Source organism: Eptatretus burgeri, chromosome 6 (assembly GCF_056783735.1).
Source record: "Eptatretus burgeri isolate ZD-2024b chromosome 6, Ebu_testis_v1, whole genome shotgun sequence".
Taxonomy (NCBI): domain Eukaryota; kingdom Metazoa; phylum Chordata; class Myxini; order Myxiniformes; family Myxinidae; genus Eptatretus; species Eptatretus burgeri.
The window spans coordinates 81,068,218-81,088,387 of NC_140966.1; the positions used below are offsets into that span (position 1 = coordinate 81,068,218).

Here is a 20,170-nt window from a genome sequence, read left to right on the forward strand (position 1 = left end):
CACACGCAGTCCAAGGCCTTCCCTTTTGAACTGAACGCAGTGAACCACAACGGTGCTTGGGCTGCACAACGCAGTCTCCGTGCCAGCTCAAGTGGCACACGCAATGAGCACAACGAATGGATGCATGAACGCAAACACGGTGCACGGGCTGCCACTGCAGGCCCGTGTTGTAGCTGCCAACAGGGCAGTTCTCGCAGCTTGCAAACTGTTGCCTTGCGGATCCTGGCGCACATGGAAATGAACAGGGGGGGGCAAAGCAAAAATTGAACGGGGGCTGGTGAACAGGGGCAGTGGGCATGGCATGGCAAAGGCAGCAGGCAAACGCAGCCCGCAGAAGAAGGCCGCTGCAGGCAAACACAGCCGGCAGATGAACTGGCCGGCACAGGCCCTGCAGCAAAACAACAGCTGCCGATGAAGTTGGCCGGCCTCCGCCTTGAAGCAAAACACGGCCAGCCGATGAAGTTGGCCAGCCTTTGCCGTCAGTGGAAGTTGGTGGAGGGAGTGCGGTGGTGCTGGCCACTTGGAAGGCGGGCTCGGACCTACCTACCTGTCTCCCTCCCAACCTATCGCCTTTGCCTGTCACTGTACATACCCACTCCCTTAATTTGTCAAACCCCAATTTAGCCCCAACTTATTTTTTTTTTATTTTTTTTATTTTTACTTCCCCACTATAAATCGTCCCCTAACCCCCTTTATCGTCTTTGTTCGGCTAACCTATTCTGTCACCTAGCCTACTCCCAACCCCTACGTTCCCTTCCCGGAGGGGAATAAGGGAGAGCTAACGTCCTGTGTCGAGGCCCAACTCAAGCCTCAGAATGGCCTCCCCAGAGTTCGGCGATCTTAACACCAAGTGGGTCCAGCGGCCCACAACGACAGCGAGGGGATGGATGGTGCGGAGGGGTACATCTCCTAATCTACCCTAACCATTAACTCTTAAACTACCCCGGGGCTTTCAACAAGCGCCTCTCGCTTAAAGTATTGGTTCTAACAACCCAGATTCCCGTCGCCTGTGTTGGTGTCCTCACAATTTCGGGCCTCGCCCCCCAATTTTCTCTCCGTGCCCTCACACGGTCTCCTGGCTGGGACACGTGGCTCCCTCCGGCAGGCACGACCCTCTGCCGAATCTCCCGCTATGGCACCCCCGGGCACTACACTGCCTCCGAGCCTACCAGCTCCCTAACACCGGGGAGTGCCCCCCATGGCACCTCCCCTGAAACGCACACGTGGCAGGCCGGCCTCCCGGGTCCCTTTCCGAGGGTCACCCGTGCCCACTACACTGCCCACGCGGCTAATGGCGCCCCGGGCCCCCGCACCAAGCAGGCGCACCCGTGCCCACTACTCTATCCCGGCCCCCCATGGGCCCATGGCCTACCGCGGCCGACTAGCCTGGTGCCCGGGGTACCCACTCAGCGATACTCACCTTTCGCAGCCACGCTCCCAAGCCCGTCAACAGGGCTCCTGCACCCCTCCAAATGGGTCTCGAGCCTACTTTCCCACCAACAGCAAAACGACCTCCATTTTTCAATTTGACTAACCCAGCTAACTCACTTTACTCTGACCCCGGGGTCCCTTGGGCGGGAGTCACTCCTCCCCCCAATCACTCATCGCACCATGCATTCCCCATTCACTCCACTCACACAGACCCGCTGGCCTCACTCACTCACCAAGCACATGCCTCACAACTCACCAACTTTTCAACACACACACCGCTGAACTCTGCCATCCTTCTAACTACATCCCCTAACTAACTCGTGCTCCCACGTCGTCCCTTAAACTACAGCACGTTCCTTTTAACACTACGTAGCTAAACTACGTCCCCACTACACATCCAAAGTCTGTCTCTGTCTCCAAAATAATCATTTTATTTCCCAACCTAAAGCTCACTAAATCCCTCTAACTAATCCATTCCACGGACTCCATGAGGACTTACCCCTGCCCCATGAAGTCGGTCTAACTAAGCTAACCCTTCCCCCTAACTAGTTTTCCATCCTGTGCCCAGGTAAGGGGGTCTTCCACCCCTTTCCCAGGAATCCTGTACACCCGAAAGTGAGGCTTGCTTTTCTTTTTTTTTTTTTCCCATGCGCAGCACCTGCGCGGCAACTCGCGCTCTTTGCACCTTGCAACTGCCCGTGACGTCATGCAGCTGCACGTGTTCCTCGTCCCTCCTTGGACGGGACCATCCGGCAGAGATACCCCTCCTGCCGGATTCCAACCCCACGTGCAGCCATGACGTCACCGTGCGCATATAAAAAAAAAAAACACAAGCCACACGTCTCGAGGGGTTCCCCACGCGAACACATGTGCTTTGCCCGTTGGAGCTTAACACACACGATCGCGTGGAGAACCCGTCCGGTCCAAATCCATTTACCTGCCTAAACTTTGTCCGTCCGCGGGATCGGCAAATCCACCGCGTGCGTTTCCGGACCGGGACTTCACTCTCGCAAGCGAGCACGTGGTGGTCTCGTGCGTTGCACAGCACGAACCGCGTGCTCACTGCTGGGTGAACCCGGCACGGTCCGCGAAACAACTACAGCCGCTACTCGGCTTTCTCTCTTCTCATGTCGCCGTCGTCGTCTCCATTCAACCCACGCACACCTGCGTGTTACGACGCACACAGTCCACACCATCACATTCACACGGGGAGACGCGGCTGCGTGCTCCCGCATGCCAACCGACATCTCCCTCACATACCGCTCTCTCACACACACGGTCTCCCTGGCACACAGCGACCTTGCACACGGCCGTTCACTCACGCGTGCCTCACTACTCACACAAACCATACTACTCACACGTGGTGCTCTATTCACTCGCGTGGGGGCACTCACCCGCGGTGCCTCACCCACACACGCGAGGGCACTCAACCGCTGTGCCTCATCCACACACCGTGCCTCACTCATACACGCGGGGGCACTCACCCGCGGTACCTCACTCATACACACGGCGACACTCACACACGCGGTCTCTTCCACACAACGTCCCTCACTCATACACGCGGGGGCACTCACCCGCGGTTCCTCACTCATACTGGCCGTTTCACTCACACACACGGCCTCTTCCACACACGGTTCCTCATCCACACACGGTGCCTCATCCAAACACGGCGTGCTGGGAAGCACGCACTCCAGCACCATCGCCACCACACCACTCACACACGGGGTCGCTTCCACACACGGGGACGCACTCACGCCTTGCACCACACACACAGGGACAACTACACTGGGGATTCGTGTCCCCACAAGGGTCTCCGGGGCCTCTATACCCCCAAGCTCTCCGTGCACCCGTCCACAGCACTCGTCCCCTCAACCTCGCAAAACACGACCGAACTCACCTGGTCGTGACTCGCCTCAAGGGGGCATACTCCCTCCCCTCGTTCCTGGAGGAGGCCATCCCGCTGCTCGCACCGGGTCCCTACACGCTCCGCGAGCTCACCCCCATTATCCTCCACTACCTCCGTGTGTGTGTGTGCGTCACTTACCCCATCTTCATCGTGTAGTCTTCCCTCTATTTTTTCTGTCTCCCGTGTCTCTGCCAACTCTTCACCCTTTACCTCCCTTGTCTCAACTATTATTTCCGTTGTCGTCACCTCGTGTCTCGTCTCACACGTTTTGGTCTCCCCATTTAATTTTTCCCTTTCGGTCATCGTCACGACCCTCGCCCAACACGTTCCACGAATTATTTTTTCACCCGCCTCCACCGCGGGCCTGTCAGCCGTTGCACCCCCACCCAGCTCGTTTGCTCCCACACGTGGAGTCGCCATTTTTATCTCCCCGGTCACGGCCTTCATGCCCGCCTGCAGGCTTCGGCCCATGTTCTGCGTCTCACCCCGCAGCTTTTTCATTTCTTCCTTCATGTTTGCTTCCATTCCGTTTATTTGCTGTGTATTCGCATCCATCTTTTCGTTCATGCCTTTCATTTCGTTTTTTATTTCATTTGTCATTGCCGCCAGCATGGCGCATAGCTGGGCCACGTCGGGTGCACTCAGCTGAGCCGTTTCGGCAAGGGTTGGGGAAGGGTCTTGGTGGAGAGGGGGGGGGGAGGTGTCATACACCGCGGCCGCTGCCGCACCCACCTCGGGCCCTGGGTTCAGTTGGGCGAGTCCGTGTTCCTGCACAATCAACATTTCCTGCTCGGGGATTCCATCCTGGACCATGGATTCTACACATTCTACATCCATTTCTAATACCCCCGGCTCCCGCTCGCCTTGAGACGCCATCCTGCTTCTCGTGAAGGGTTAATTTGTTCGCTCGTAATTTGGAGGGAATCGGGGGTCGCTTCTCTCACCCCTGGACCGATTCCCGTGAATTTAGCCGGAGACAGGAGAGCCTGTTTTCCTGCTCTCCGATACCAGTGCCGCGAGGAGGGCGATGAATTTGTATCCCACTCCTGACACCAGTGTTGGGGATTTCGCGCCCGCCGGCGTGCGACGGCCACGTAACTCGAATCGCGGCACGTCGCCCACCGGACGGACAATCCAGTCGTGACCCTCTCGGACTAACGCCGGGAACCAGTCACGGGTGGACCTTTCGGTCTCACCGCGATCGAGCCAATCAGCCCCCGCGTGGGATAGGGTTGCTCGCCAAATTCGAACTACCTAAGTACCCACGCGGAGGGTAGACCGGGCGATCGCACCTCGCCGCAGGTCGACTTCGGACACGGGCCACTTAAGCGACCCGTTCCGTACTATCAGAATAACCGAGCGGTGTTATCGTCGACCTCGACGGTTCGATTAATTATCGGGCGTATTCAGCCCACTACCAACCCTTTACGTGAAGCAAGATGGGGATTCAATGGAGGAAAAGACGAAGCGAAGCGGGAGAACAGTTCAACAATAAAGCACATTTATTCGCGACGAACGGAAAGCACACAAATACAATTCCACCAAATGCACACAAAAAAGAAAACACAATTCCATTTACATAAAAGCAAACATAAAAGTGAAAACACAGTGCAGAGCTAATTCCGACTACCGAGCACACGGCAACACTTATACAATTCTACTTCACAGACGGCGCCGACAACACATACCCAAAACCAAGGAAAAGAAATACCCTCAAGAATGGGGTAGGCCTGAGGCCGAGACCGGGTCGGGCCTACCCGTCTGGTGATGAGACGCGGAGCGGCGATGGCCCCGCAACCCGCGGGCCTCGTGGACAGTGCCTGGCAGGGGGTGGGAACGGGGCCCCCTTGGTCGCACTATCTCAGCGCGGGGGGAAACAGGAGGGGGTTGCTGATGCTCGGGGTATAGAGGATCTTTATTATGTGCGCGACGAGCGTCTCCACCTCGGCCAGGTCGCGCTGCCGGCCTCCCAGGGGTGCACAGCTCCTTCACGACGCGAGCACCCCCTCGTCCGGTGTCGCCGCCTCTCCACAGCTCGTCCCCTCCGTTCCGACTTCAACGCACACGACGAGCAGCTCCACCGCCCGCGAAGTCTTGACTCTCTGTTCCGACTCCTTCGCCTCGTTCCGACTCCTTCGCCTCCGTTCTGCTGACTCTTTCGCTCCGACTTTTACGACTCCTTTGACTGACGAACACCGTCCTTTTATCCCCCCGTAACTTCGCCTTTGACCCCCTCCCTTTGACCTTTCACCTCGCTCCCCATTGGCCCGACAAAAAGTGGGCGTGAAGGCTTTTTGATCCACAAATTTGCATATATCGATCGCCCTGGGGGCGGGGCCAATTCGCCCCTCGCTCACCGATTGGACGGCAAAAAGTGGGCGTGTGTCGTTTTGGATCCGTTTTTGAAGCAGAAAATCCGTGATTTTGTACACGCTGTTCAACGTGCGCCCTACACGAGTCCAGCATCGGTGCCCATGAGTGGCGCGAGATGACGGTGATGCGATGGTGGCGAGTTGTGACGGTAAAGGTCGTGGCGGTTGTGGTGAAGCGGTGGTTGTGGTCGGTGGTTGATGTTGTGGTTGTGATGGTGGCGATTGGTCCAAAATAAAGATAGTAAAAGAAAAACGGCTATCCTGAAGAGTCGCAGCACGTATAAATGACATGTATTCCCACTAGACAACGGGTTTGGGCCTAACTACACATGCACTTACCGAGATACCTCACCTAAGGGACCTGAATGGTGGTTTGCGAATCTGGTAACCACAACAATATATATATATATATACATATATATGTATATATATACACATATATATATATATATATATATATATATATATATATATACATATATATATATATATATATATATATATATATATATATATATATATGTAGGGTAAGAATACTGATTCTGGCTCACTTTTCCCCATGTAAATTAATGGGGAATTTTCAGCGATTCATATTTTTTTCCTTAAAAATAAACCCCCTTTTTATCCCAAGGTATATTTATTTGTCTCCCCTTTTAACTTGGAGGTTGAACCTCATTGAATTGAACACCTGGGGGTTGAACAGCTCACTCATTGAACCTATAAAGATTTGTTCATTCTCAAATTCCTTCAATAGTTTAATTTTCTTTGCACAATAATCCCCATCTAAAATATTGACAAACAAAACATTTGAATCTTTATATTTTTTAAGATATCCCTTTTGTGCCATTACGAAATGATAAACTTCTCTTAATGCTCTTGTTTGACCACCTCCTGAGCCACAGGTTATTTTTTGTTAAGTCCCGCCCACTTTTCTTTAAGCCCCGCCCACTTTTGTTAAGCCCCGCCCACTTTCCACAAGGTATTCAATAAGCCCCGCCCACTTTTCTTTAAGCCCCGCCCACTTTTGCTAAGCCCCGCCCACTTTTGCTAAGCTCCGCCCACTTTTCATAAGGTATTTTTTTCCTAAGCCCCGCCCACTTTTGCTAAGCTCCGCCCACTTTTCATAAGGTATTTTTTCTAAGCCACGCCCACTTTTCCTAAGCTCCGCCCACTTTCCATGAGGTATTTTTTCTAAGCCACGCCCACTTTTCCTAAGCCCCGCCCACTTTTGCTAAGCTCCGCCCACTTTTCATAAGGTATTTTTTCTAAGCCACGCCCACTTTTCCTAAGCTCCGCCTACTTTTGCTAAGCCCCGCCCACTCTTACATCATTTCCAGTTCATCTCTGACTCACAAAGAAATCACTAGAAAATTACAGGATGTTATGGTTTTGAAAAATTTCCCAATGAAGGCTTGCCTAGGCTTGCCCAGGGAATTTCCAAAGGAAACCACACCCACCAGTCTTTCTCTATAAAAGCTTCAAACCCAGGCTCCATTTTAAACATTTGTTTTTGCTGGCAATGGTGTTTTGTGTGCTTGTCTCGAACTCTCTGTCTTCTATGGAACTAAACCTTCAAGTTGATGAACTGGATTCAAACCTCTTATCTATTGAGGTAAGATTTTTTATTTTCCTATTTTCAAACTTTGATTGAAGCATACTCATTTAATAATTAAATAACTTAATTAATACATTATTATTTTCTCTCACAGGAAATTGTGTCTGAAATACGAAATGAAAATACTGCTTTTGCTACAACTTGGCGGGAAATTGTTGGCTTGGTTGAAGACCTTATGAGCGACCAAGACCTTGAGTGGGATGACTTTGGTGTTCCTTGGAACTCTCTGTCTTGTATGGAACTAAACCTTCAAGTTGATGAACTGGATTCAAACCTCTTATCTATTGAGGTAAGATTTTTTATTTTCCTATTTTCAAACTTTGATTGAAGCATACTCATTTAATAATTAAATAACTTAATTAATACATTATTATTTTCTCTCACAGGAAATTGTGTCTGAAATACGAAATGAAAATACTGCTTTTGCTACAACTTGGGGCGAAATTGTTGGCTTGGTTGAAGACCTTATGAGCGACCAAGACCCACAGAACGAGTTCGTCCTTGATGACCCAACCAAAGAGTTATACCTTGGAGACCAGCAAAATCCTGAAAAAGAGTTTTACAGCAATAGTACTCATTGTGAGTTATCAAGACAATACCCACTGAACAAGTTATACCTTGATGAGCCAGAATACAAGTTTTACCTTGGAGACTCACAAATTTTGAAAAAATCAGTAAATGAGTTCTGCCTTGATGGTTTAAATAACTACCTTGGAGACTCAGGAAAAGGGTTCTGCCAAGATGGTTCTAAATATGGGGCCTACCTTGGAGACTCACAAATTTTGAAAAAATCAGTAAATGAGTTCTGCCTTGATGGTTTAAATAACTACCTTGGAGACTCAGGAAAAGGGTTCTGCCAAGATGGTTCTAAATATGAGGCCTACCTTGGAGACTCACAAATTTTGAAAAAATCAGTAAATGAGTTCTGCCTTGATGGTTTAAATAACTACCTTGGAGACTCAGGAAAAGGGTTCTGCCAAGATGGTTCTAAATATGGGGCCTACCTTGGAGACTCACAAATTTTGAAAAAATCAGTAAATGAGTTATCCTTAAGAGACTTTGAAAGTTGGTTTTACTTTGAATACTTGAAATGTGGGTTCTGGATTGATAACTCACAATGTGATACATATCTTGGAAACTCAACGGGAATGTGGTTATACCTTGAAGACTTGGAAAGTTGGGTTTATGTTGGACACTTGAAACTTTTTTGGGGGCTTTTATTTATTTATTTATTTATTTATTATTATTATTATTTTATTTATTTATATTTTGGAGACTTTTGGAGTTGCTATCACTCTTTGGGATCTAAACCTATCGATGTAGTTCTTTGTCGGATGGTGCTTGATGGGAGCAAGATCAAGAAAGTTCTGGGAAGAAAGTGCAGGCTTACTCCCCCTTTTTACGTTATCAAACCTGAAAGCCTTAAAAGACAGAATTGGAAGAAGAGAAAAAAAACAAAAAATATACATTGTTCGTTCTGGGAAGAAAGTGCAGACTTACTCCCCCTTTCTACGTCATCAAACCTGAAAGCCTTAAAAGACAGAATTGGAAGAAGAAAAAAAAAACGTAAAAATATATATATATATATAGGTGGAAATCTCATTTTGAAAAAGACTGTGTTGGGTGAGGATTGAGTTGGGGTTGAGATTTTGAATGTGAGGGTTGGGGTTGAGATTTTGAATGTGAGGGTTGGGACACACACATACACATCAACAAACAAAAGTTAAGCCTTGACTATTCAGTTGAGGATTCTGTGTTTGGGGTTCACAGATCTAAGAACGTCCCCCTTGACACACATTATATACTGTTATACACCTCGGACTTGGCCCTCGAGTGTCCACAACGGTGTATAGTAGGAGGGAGTGAAGCGCCAACCTATTGCTCCCATTGCACACACACACACACACACAAACAAAAGTTAAGCCTTGACTATTCAGTTGAGGATTCTGTGTTTGGGGTTCACAGATCTAAGAACGTCCCCCTTGACACACATTATATACTGTTATACACCTCGGACTTGGCCCTCGAGTGTCCACAAAGGTGTATTATCTGCTTAGTTTTGTCTTTTGTAATTCCTGTGAATAAAATGAACCTAAAATCTCTTCCCCTTCCAAATCATATATTTTATAAGTCCAAGGAACTGTATCTATTACATCAACAATTTTAAAAAGTTCTTTCGTCCATCGTTCAGTAAAACCCTTTTCAAAATGAGATTTCCACCTATATATTCTTACGATATCACCAACTTTGAACTTAGGTTTTCTGACATTAATCTCTTTTCATATTTTAATTTTGTAAATGTTTCTGATGGCTTCATATTCGTTGACGTGTGAATCGTGTCATTATACTTATCCACAATATCCTGAATAAAAGATGACCATTGTTGTGAACCGAGTTGTGTGAATTTTTTATATAGTCTCTCTTTTAAGGTACGATTAAAACGTTCAACAACAACTGCCTTCCCTTCATTAAAGGTACTGTATAATGTAATACTGTTATTTTTTAGAAAATTCATAAATGTCTTGTTATAAAACTCTCTACCCTCATCAGTCCACAATTTCTTAGGTTTTCTCTTACTTTTATTAAATATCTGTTGAAAAGCTAACATAAGAGTATTACCTGTTTTGTTTTTTAAAGGGACAACCCACGCATATCTACTCCTCAAATCAATAACGGTTAAAGCATACTTGTACCCCTTATCATAATTGAGTTCAATCAAATCAGCAGACCAGATATAATCAACTTCCTTGGAATAAACTTTCCTTCTCTGAAACTTTGTGAATATTGGTTTATGTAATTCATCAGCTAATTGCTCTTCAGTCTTAATGGCATCATTAGAGCCTATAAGTTTTTTGAATTTCCAAGTCCAAGTTTCAATTTAGCACTAATCATCTTCTTCACGATGAACCTATCAACTTTTTCTCTCAAGGTTGGATTTTGTATCAGAGACAAATTATATAACATTTCTCTATCGGCTTCATGCTTTTCTTCCAACGTTGTGGTATTCCCATAATCAATATCGTGTCTCATGCACACTTCATCAACTCTATTGATTGGTTTACTCCAGGATTTAGGATTGTCTGCCTCATCTAATCTTTTATCCAAGTTTGTGCCTGGACCACAGAAAGAATACCCTGGAAGATGTAATTCCCCTGGTATTCCAGTAGTTGTAAATTTACTTCCTGATAAAAACTTTTGTATATCTCCTCCGAGTTTGTGTTTGGAGATAAATTGATTTTTTTTTGAACCACACACCGAACATATACCTTTTTGTATAACCCTGTTATTTTTACTTTTAATATATGAAATATTTTTAGTATTAGTTTTCTTTTTACATTTGAGACAATAACTCATTTATTTATGAGAAAAATTTCTGCAGAGTGCAAAAACCTTTTTAGTTTCCAACATGCACATTTGAATCTTAATTTTTAAAACATAAAGAATCCTTAGAAATGCCTTCACTCTCTTCTCCATTTATTTAAGAAAAAACTTGAATTAAAATGAATAGCTTGACGATGCTAATAGTTTTGTTGAAAGTATTGCAAATAGACTTGTTAATTCTTTGTATTCCTCCCTGGTGAGATAAGTTATTTTCTTTAATACCTCTATTCTTTTTTGAATCTCACTGGTTTCCATATTTTGATATTTATTCATTCTCTCTCTTTCCTCCCTCTCTCTCTTCTCTCTTTCCTCCCTCTCTCTATTCTCTCTTTCCTCCTTCTCTTTCTTCTCCCTCTCTCTCTTCTCTCTTTCCTCCCTCTCTCTATTCTCCCTCTCTCTATTCTCTCTTTCCTCCTTCTCTCTCTCCTCCTTCTCCTTTTCCTCCTCTTCCCTCTCTTCTTCAACTCCTTCCTCATCCCTTACTATACTTGAATCGTTTACACCCCATAGAATATTATACATATATTCATCAGGATTTCTTGTTATTCCTGTATCCAAAATAATTTTTTTACAACAGGAAACCAATAAAATTTCTTTTGAATTTCTAAAAGAGCCTTACCTTTTCTTAACCTTATAATTTTTTCATTATTTAACATTCTAATTAAATCTAAAGTTGTCGGTTTATCAACATCAGCATAATGCCAATCTTTTATTGAAAATACCTCATTCTTATGTTGTAGAACATATTTATTAAAATACCGAATACCCTTTTCTTGAAGGTATGCTTGGACACAGAAATGATAATTTTCTTGAAGCCTTCTTGCTGTCATTTATGTATTAGAAATATATGTTAGAATAATATTATGGCACGAAACACCTCCCCATCTTCCCATAGTTAAATCATTTTGTATTTCCTTACTTATTATATATAATCCTGTTTTTTCTGTTTTCATGAGATAAACAAGGGCAAAACCATTATTATATTTACCCTTATTAAATTCTTTTATTTGTTGTTTACTAATCGTGGCTCCACAAAACTCATTCTCGATACCAAGTGGATAATATTCTTCCTTACGAGACTGATTTAATTGTTCCAGGTCTTCGAGGTTAATTTTAAATGACCAATTATACCCTAAATCATTCATATCATACCCCCATTGTTCTATTCTCATACAAACGATACGCCCTTCTTTATAAAAATTTATTTTAATTCGAACTGTGAATTCTGTATGACCTGGAGATAATATCAACACTTCTGTATCTTTAGAATACACAGCCGTTTTATTTAAGTATATATATTGTGATAAATCGCTTAATCTCACCAAGTCATTCGCGTCAGTCGGGCTTGGATAATTTTTTAATTTATAAGCATTTTTCATGTTAATATTTTTGTTTATATTATATTTATGTCGTTCAGCCTGTGCCTTTGTGTAATAATTTGATAAATCAATATCCAGTTCTTGAGATACACCAAAGATAGAACCATCTTTACCAACATAAGTCATTTATATTAGATTAAAAATAATATCATAAAATTTTTTATTTTTGTTGAGTTGAAATAACACATATAGACATAATTGACCACAACACTTGGAATTTAATTCTTGGACTTGAAATGTTTGATAAACACCATTCTGTAAGAATTTTATGACTTCAACACGTGGTGGAAGACCAAAACTATCAAAATAATATTTGTCTTGACTATTAAAAATACAAACCCAATGAGAACCGTTCCCATCATTATCTTCTAAGTTCATAATAATATTCTTTGTATGTTTCGACACATTTGTTAATTCATCTCTCATACAAATAACCACATTATGAATTTTTAATTTCTTACAATATTTGGCAAGTTGTAAATTTGATGTTGTATTCTTTCCAAATTCTTTCAACCACTCATCAATGCTCATTTATTTATTAGAAAGATATAATCCATTACCTCTTTTCGTTAATTTTACACCTGCTTGTGCTATAGAAGAAAGCATATCTCCAACTAACAATCTCGCTTTATCAGGCAGACCTTCAAGTTTTTCAGCAAAATCTACAATTACACCACTTCCACTAATTTGTTTCTCCAACTCTTTGTTATGTCTTTCCAATTCTTTTTGAGCCTGGAGTTGAGCCTTCCTTTCGTTGGCAGTTTTGACCGCTGTTGAAATACCACCCGTCAATGCTCCAACCGCACTTAAACCAGCAAATAAAGGAATTAGAAATGGGAGAAATCCTCCACTCGTCTCTCTTATTGAATATTTTTTTAACATTGGTTTTGTCATTTTAATTTTAAGTGAGCCAGTGTCATTCAAGATTTTAACCTGTTCTCTTGTGAGCAAAACATCAATTCTTACTGCTCCTTTTCTCTGAATTGTATTAACGTTAATCGTACAAGGCTTTTGATTTTGAACACAAGATGATAGTTTATGAAGATTGATTTGATTAACATATACCCCAGTTGGTACTTTGCCACTCATTTATTTAACAAAAAATTATGTGAGACTAATCATCACACCATTATCTGTATTAATCTGCAATTCTGTTTCTTCCAAAAGCAAACAATATGTATCAACTTCTTCACTCTCTCCTCTTTCAATGTATAGGGAAGTATCCACTCGATTAGACTTTATAGTTTCTTTTTGAGCGCTCAGGTCAAACGTATAGATTGTATACAAACTTTTAAATGCTGTCATATCCAAAATAGGTTCTTTATTTCCATTACTTTCACACACCTTTTGGTAAGACTTGTATGCTTCAGCAAAATCATTTTTTCCCAATTAATTTCCAATCTATCTCGTGGATAAAATGTTCCATCTAGAGAAACGCGAAGTTGTTTCACCTTAGCATTATCACTCAATGCATTATTCTTATCAGTCGCAGTATCACCATCTGGCTTTTTAAAAATCATCCACAGATATCGTGGCTTTCCTTCCAGAACACCCAAATTCCACGTGTAAGTAGTTTGATTGAGTTTAACGTGTTGACATCTTCTTTTGAGGTATGATACACTGAGTGGTTTCTTTGAGTTAAGTCTTCGATTCAACATCTCTTCTGTTTTAAGATTAGGAGTATATTCACTGATATACCAACTCATCTCCTCAATTACAAATTTATTCTGATCACCAAAAGCATTACCAACACCAAAAAGCAATCTATTTTCATTATCATTCCTTTGTAGTTGAAATCTAATTTTAAGACCATACAGAACTTTATCATAATCACAAAATCCAAATATACCTTTAAGAGGAACTGCCACAGTAAAACTATTTTCTGCTTTTGTATCATCATTATACATTCCTTTCCTTTGAATATATCCAGGGTCTGTGTTTGTTCCCGTTGACATATCAGGAATAAAACCTTCGACAGACCCCTTTCCCATTCTATCACTGAATGTATAGAGTGTAAATTTCATCATTTCAGATACAGCAGAGACATAATCAACCGCTTCAACTTCTTGTGTTCCAATATACAATCGCACACTATCAAACATTTTCCAGAAGAAATCATTTACAAGTGTAGCGTTTGTGTTATTCCCAGCCTTAGTGAATTTAAATTTACACAACAAGAAACTTTCGGAGAGATTCAAATAGGTTTGTTGATTATTTATTTCAAAACTTTTTGTACCATTTGTATTCCAGTCTGTTCCAGTTATTGCATTTACCTTGAAGTAATCTTCTTTTTTAGTGGAGTTTGAGATAATAATAGTATCATCCAAATCATAGATACTATCAATTGCTTCCATACTTGTATTTATTTAGGAAAAAGATGTTAAAACTTTTGAAACCCTGATCCAAGTATTTGAATTATTTTCTGTCGTTCTTGGGGGACAACTGAGTTTTACCTTTCTTAATTTCTTTTATTGCTTGTAATTTATGAGATTCTTTCTGAGCATCTTTTATACTCTTTACAGCACCTGCTACATTTCCCACAGCAGAAGCAGTTGAACCAATTAGGTCTTTATGTTTAAGAATAGTTGAACCAATACCCATGAGAGTATCAATTATCCCATCTCCTCTAAATTGATGTCCAACACCCCTTTGTCTCTTAGGTTTATAGTATCCTCTACCAAGATACATACCTTCACCCTTGTAGTACGGGGAAAGGAACATCCCATCCCCTGTAATTATTTTATATTTTCCCAACTCGTGCTTCCTCACAATAACCATCGTATTTATTTATTGAAAAACTTCACGTAGGTGAATTCTGATGGATATAACTTCTCCATTAAAAGAAATCACACGATTATCTTGGTCGGTTATCCTAAAATTTACTCTGTGTATGGTTTTTCCTGACACAGGTAGATAAACCAAATTTTTAGGCTCCATATTGAATTTATAACCAATTGGGGTTGAGTATGCGCTGAATGAAAATATTGTATTTGTTTTTAATCCATCATTATAAGCACCATCAATCAAATCACAGTGAATTAACACCGAATTTATTCCTGAGGATATTTGAATGACATTATCACTGTAAAACGTCCCATTAGTTTCAATCTTTTTTGAGGAGAAACCTAATAACTCTCTAAATGAATTATCAATTGTGAAATCAACCTTGTAGTTATTTTTAACTTTAATCGTTGATTTTGAAGTATGTTTTTGAATGTTTATAACAATATTTTTTGGTTCATCACCCTGTTCTTTCATAAGACGAGCAATTTCGGAAGATATTTGAGAAATCTCGTATGCTCCGGGTGAGACTGTTATCGTTTTGTATCCACTTCCCGGATTATAACTAAACTTGTCATTTTTCTCGGTTATATTAAATAAGGTATTATAAGTCTCCATGGACAATAAAGATGCCTCATATTCTTTTGTTGTGTCAAGTTGTAGTGGGTATGGGAATGAAGATGTGTGGTCGCTTGTTGTGAAATTAAAACTCAGGATTGTGCTTCTCATCTTATTTAATATGAGATAAAATGTCTTTATATTGAGATTTATTAATTATTTTCATGTTCATCAACTGGTCTAAAATGGCTGATGCTTCATTAAAACAATTGTTATTTCCAGCCTTCTTACTGCCGAACAACAATAACAGTCTATTAACTAATTGCGATGGGTCATTTGGAAGAAAACTAATACCTGAACCAAGGATACTTAAAGCCTGAATAATGTGTTTCTCCTTCTCATTCTTCCTACTTTTACCAGAAAGAATAACCTTATAATTTAGAGTGTTCAGCAAATCAATATATACTCTATCATCATTATTTTCCATATCCAATGGTTTATCAATATACTTTGATTCATCCCTCACAGTTGAACCTTGCCTTCCATCTTTTGTGAGAAGAAACATTAATCTCGGAGTTAGTTTAACAGGGGGTTGAGCAGAACTTAAGAACCTTAATTCATCATTAAATATCAATACCTTTTCTTGAACAAGATGAAATATTGCTGGTTGTTCTGTTGGAATGAGTCCTGCTTTGGTTTTTGAATCTGCTGAATATTCATTGTTTTGAACAGCATTCACAATATAATCAGGGGGTTGATTAATCTCTTCCAGTTGTTGAAATAAACCTTCATCATGTTCTAATTCTCCAATATGCTCTAATTCTTCCTCCGTCATTTGACTGAAATCTTTTAACATTTGAAGCTTTCTAGGAGTATATTCTACTGTGGGAACTGTGGAAACATCTTTCATTTTTTCTTGGGAAGTTTTTAAAAGTGGTTTAAAAAATTTCTCTTGTTTTTTTCAAATGCTTCTTCGCCCGTTAGTTTCTGTCTGCGTTTCTTCTTTATGTCTTCCTGTTGTTTTACAACTTTTGAAACCAACTCTTGATGTTCCTTAAATCTTCTTGCTCTTTCTTTTGTATCCATTTATTTATTGTAAAATATCATTTAATGAATTGTAAAGATCAACAGGGAAATTTTCCTTTTCTTCATCATTCAAGTAGATGTGTTCAAATAAATCCTTTTCTTTAAATATTTCATCAAATTCTTTATTAACATTAATGCGAGTTGTAATTTCTTCTTCACTAATCCTTGCATCTCTGCTTTTCATACGTTTGTGTTGAGTTTCTTCATCAACATCAAAACCGAATGATAAAATCTTCACTCCGCTCAGATATTTAATAATTTGTCTCGTTCCTTCTGGATTAGTTTCTAATATCCCAACACCACCAGATTTTAGTTTCTTTAACTCACTCTTACAATGTGAATATTTTGTTGTACCAAGAGAAACCTCCTCAAATATTTGTCCTTCATTCCTCAATCGCATATGTTCCTCCACTGAAATATAGTGATAATCTTCACCTTTTACTTCTCCAGGTCTTATTGCTCTAGTTGTTGTTGATACAATGCGTATCACGGGGTGTTTTTTAAGTAAATTTACAATATTCTCATTTGTACTACACAAGAACCTTGATTTATGAAAGTTTTTCCAGAAGCAGATTTACCCACAAGATTTATAATAATAGTTGTCATTTATATATGTAATTGTTTATAAAACAAAAAATATATCCCTTAATATCTCATCTTGTTTCACAACAATATATTTATATTTTTCAGTCGTGTGCTTCATATAATCCTCAAATTTCTTTTTACTACATAATGTAGAACAACTATCTCTCCAAAAATTATTGATATCTATTGAATTTAACTTGAATAAAATAAAAGTATTAGCATTGTTTCTGATGGAACGACGAGGAAGTTGAAAGTACGATTGACTAAGATAAATACAATTACAAGAAGAATGTCTCCCTCTTGTGTAGTAGCTGTCCATTACCGTTTGGTTTCTCTCATTAAAACAATCATCAAAGATAACGAGGTTCTTTTTTGATTTATCCAAATCTTGGGGAGACGGTATATCATCCGTATTATCACTAAGAATACAAGTTATAAGATTTGATTTCTTTTTACATCTCTGTGTATCAAAAAATAGTTGAATTATATCTTCAATGTTATAATCATTTAGGTTTTTTTGACGTTTAAATAAACCTATTATATCTTCTTTTTGATGACCAGCATTAAAACCTTGTGAGAGTAGTTGATACTCTGGTTGAAAACTCGACTTTGTGAAAATTATTAAATTATCATAATCTAAAAAAGTTGGGAGTGAGGAGCATTTTTAAAAGTAAGCAGGTTTTTCCACATCCACTTGAACCAACTATGAGACATCTTAATGAATTTGGGAGATTTTTATGGTTGTTAAATTTTATCTTATTTTCCCAAATAGGTAAAAAATCATTCATTTATATATTTGAAAAACAGGTTATTTAATTTATTATTAGCTTTTTTAGAAACTCTATATTTTATCCTAAGTTCAGGTTTAATTTCAAGATAATCCATTATTTTATTTATACAATATCTTGTGTTGATATTTCCCTGAAAATTACATCCATGAATAATATACAACAACAATCCTTTGAACATTTCTCTTATACGTTCAGTTTCTTCCCTTGTAAGGAAAGGTGTGTTATCATCCTCATACTTTACATTCATTTCTCTAATCAATCTTGTAAAGTAATTCATTTTTGGTGTAAATCTAAAAGAATTATTTTCCTTTTTATATTTTTTATTATCATTAATTAGAAGATAATCACAGAATATACATTGTTTATAGGCTTTTGACTCTGTGTTTAATCCTCGTCTTTCACACGCAGGACAATTCTCAAATTTGTCATATGGAGAATCAGGAAAGTCTAGCATATTTATAAAGTAAAACTTTACTTAAACTGAAATTCATCTATACTTTCAGTTGTATATTACCATCGATATCGATATACTTTTTTTCATTATCAGATTCAACGACAACATTTTTTATATTAAAGGTAATTTTAAAATTATCGTTAACTACTATTGAACGAAATGTCATTTCACCTGATATATTAACATCCTTTATTTCATCAGGATTTACATCTTTAAGGTTGTTGAAAAAAATACAAATTTCTCCTTGCATATTACAGATGGTCTTATCTTTTCTTTCTAAAGCTTCATCCATAAGGTTTTTGTTCTTTGATACTTTTTCTTGTTTCATTGCTTTTTCTAGTTTTGAATATATTACTAGAAGGAGAGGAGAAACTTTTGTTAGAGATACTTTAATTGATGTTCTACCAGGTATACTAAAAGCCCTTCCACTGAAGGAAATTGAAGAACTCATATTATTTACCATAATAGTTTTTATCCAATAGTTGTTATATTTATCTTTGTTCAATTTTACATCCTTGACATATTTCTCAGTATCTTTAACAGATGAAGAGATTGATTGAAACTTGTCTTTTGTGTCTTGAAACATTGTATTTATTAAGTGAAAAAGTTGGAGGATAAAATGGTTTTAAGCACAGATTCACCTGTAAAACAAACGAAATTTTCATCAAGAAAATTTTAGTTTAAGCAAAGTTTTATTCTATAAATATGGTGAATACAACGTACTGCGATGTTTGTAATCACGAATATAAACATTATAGAAAACACCTCCGAACCAACAAACACACATTTAATCTATTTCATCAAATATCTCCTCTTGAGTTGGAAAGAAAACATTGTGATATCTGTTCAAAGGATGTTTTGAAGAGTAGTTATAATCAACATCTTCAATCACAAAAACACAAGAAAAATGAGTTTAAAGTAAAGGGAGACTATTATATTGAAAACACTGATGGGGTATTTAAAGGGCATATAAAAATAAGAATTTTTCAATTTGGAGAACCCGGTCCATCATCAATAGCTGAATCAATTGAAATAGTGAAACCCGATGTTGAAAAATTTATTAAAAAGACATTAAAAGAAATGAAAACTTTAAAGTTTTATATGGGAGTGAAAATGAATATGAAAAGACAAGATGAAGAACATACTCCTTATATGAGAACAGGTCTTCATTTTATAACATCATTTCAAGATTTTTTGAATAGTGGGGTTTATGAAGAACTATCAAGACAAGAGGAGGATGTTGATAATACAGTGGTAGGAAGTGGATTCAATATTAAAAAAAATCATCTTTTTCGATATACACATTCTAAAATCAAACCCTCTTAAAGCTTCTTCTTATATTGAATCACCAAAAGAAATAAAACTAAAGAAGGCAGTTGTTAATATTAAGAACAATGATAATAAATGTTTTCTCTGGTCTGTTCTTGCTCACTTACATCCACCAAAATGTAATTCAGAAAGAGTAAAACAATATATGAAATATGAGAATACCTTGGACATTAAAGATTTTAAATTCCCAATGCCATTAACAGATATTCCTAAATTTGAGAAAAAGAATAATCTTTCTATTAATGTATATGGATTAACGGATACAAACAAAGTTCAAATATTAAAAATTTCAAACAACTATAAAAATGAAGAAACACACATTGACCTTTTATATTTTAGTGTTGGAAAGAATTCACATTACACATACATCAATAATTTATCAAGATTAATCTCTTCTCAGGTATTCAGAACAGCAAACAAAATATATCCTTGTAAGCGATGTCTTAATTCATTTCATACAAAAGAACGATTAGAACAACATTCAAAATATTGTAGTAATCAT

The 20,170-nt window shown here is 39.7% G+C and overlaps 2 protein-coding genes across 7 annotated transcripts in view; one reads left to right on the forward strand and one right to left on the reverse strand.

Annotated features, from left to right (window-relative positions):
- The window catches only part of LOC147025159 (tetraspanin-4-like), a 292,907-nt gene that overhangs the window by 72,302 nt on the left and 200,435 nt on the right, over positions 1–20,170 (reverse strand). The window lies entirely within an intron of this gene.
- LOC147025162 (uncharacterized) lies at positions 6,563–9,704 on the forward strand. Its single transcript, XM_085885832.1, has 3 exons — positions 6,563–7,321; positions 7,419–7,613; positions 7,711–9,704. Exons 1-3 carry the CDS (start codon positions 7,229–7,231, stop codon positions 8,956–8,958), a joined length of 1,536 nt encoding a protein of 511 aa, XP_085741958.1. The 5' UTR covers positions 6,563–7,228; the 3' UTR covers positions 8,959–9,704.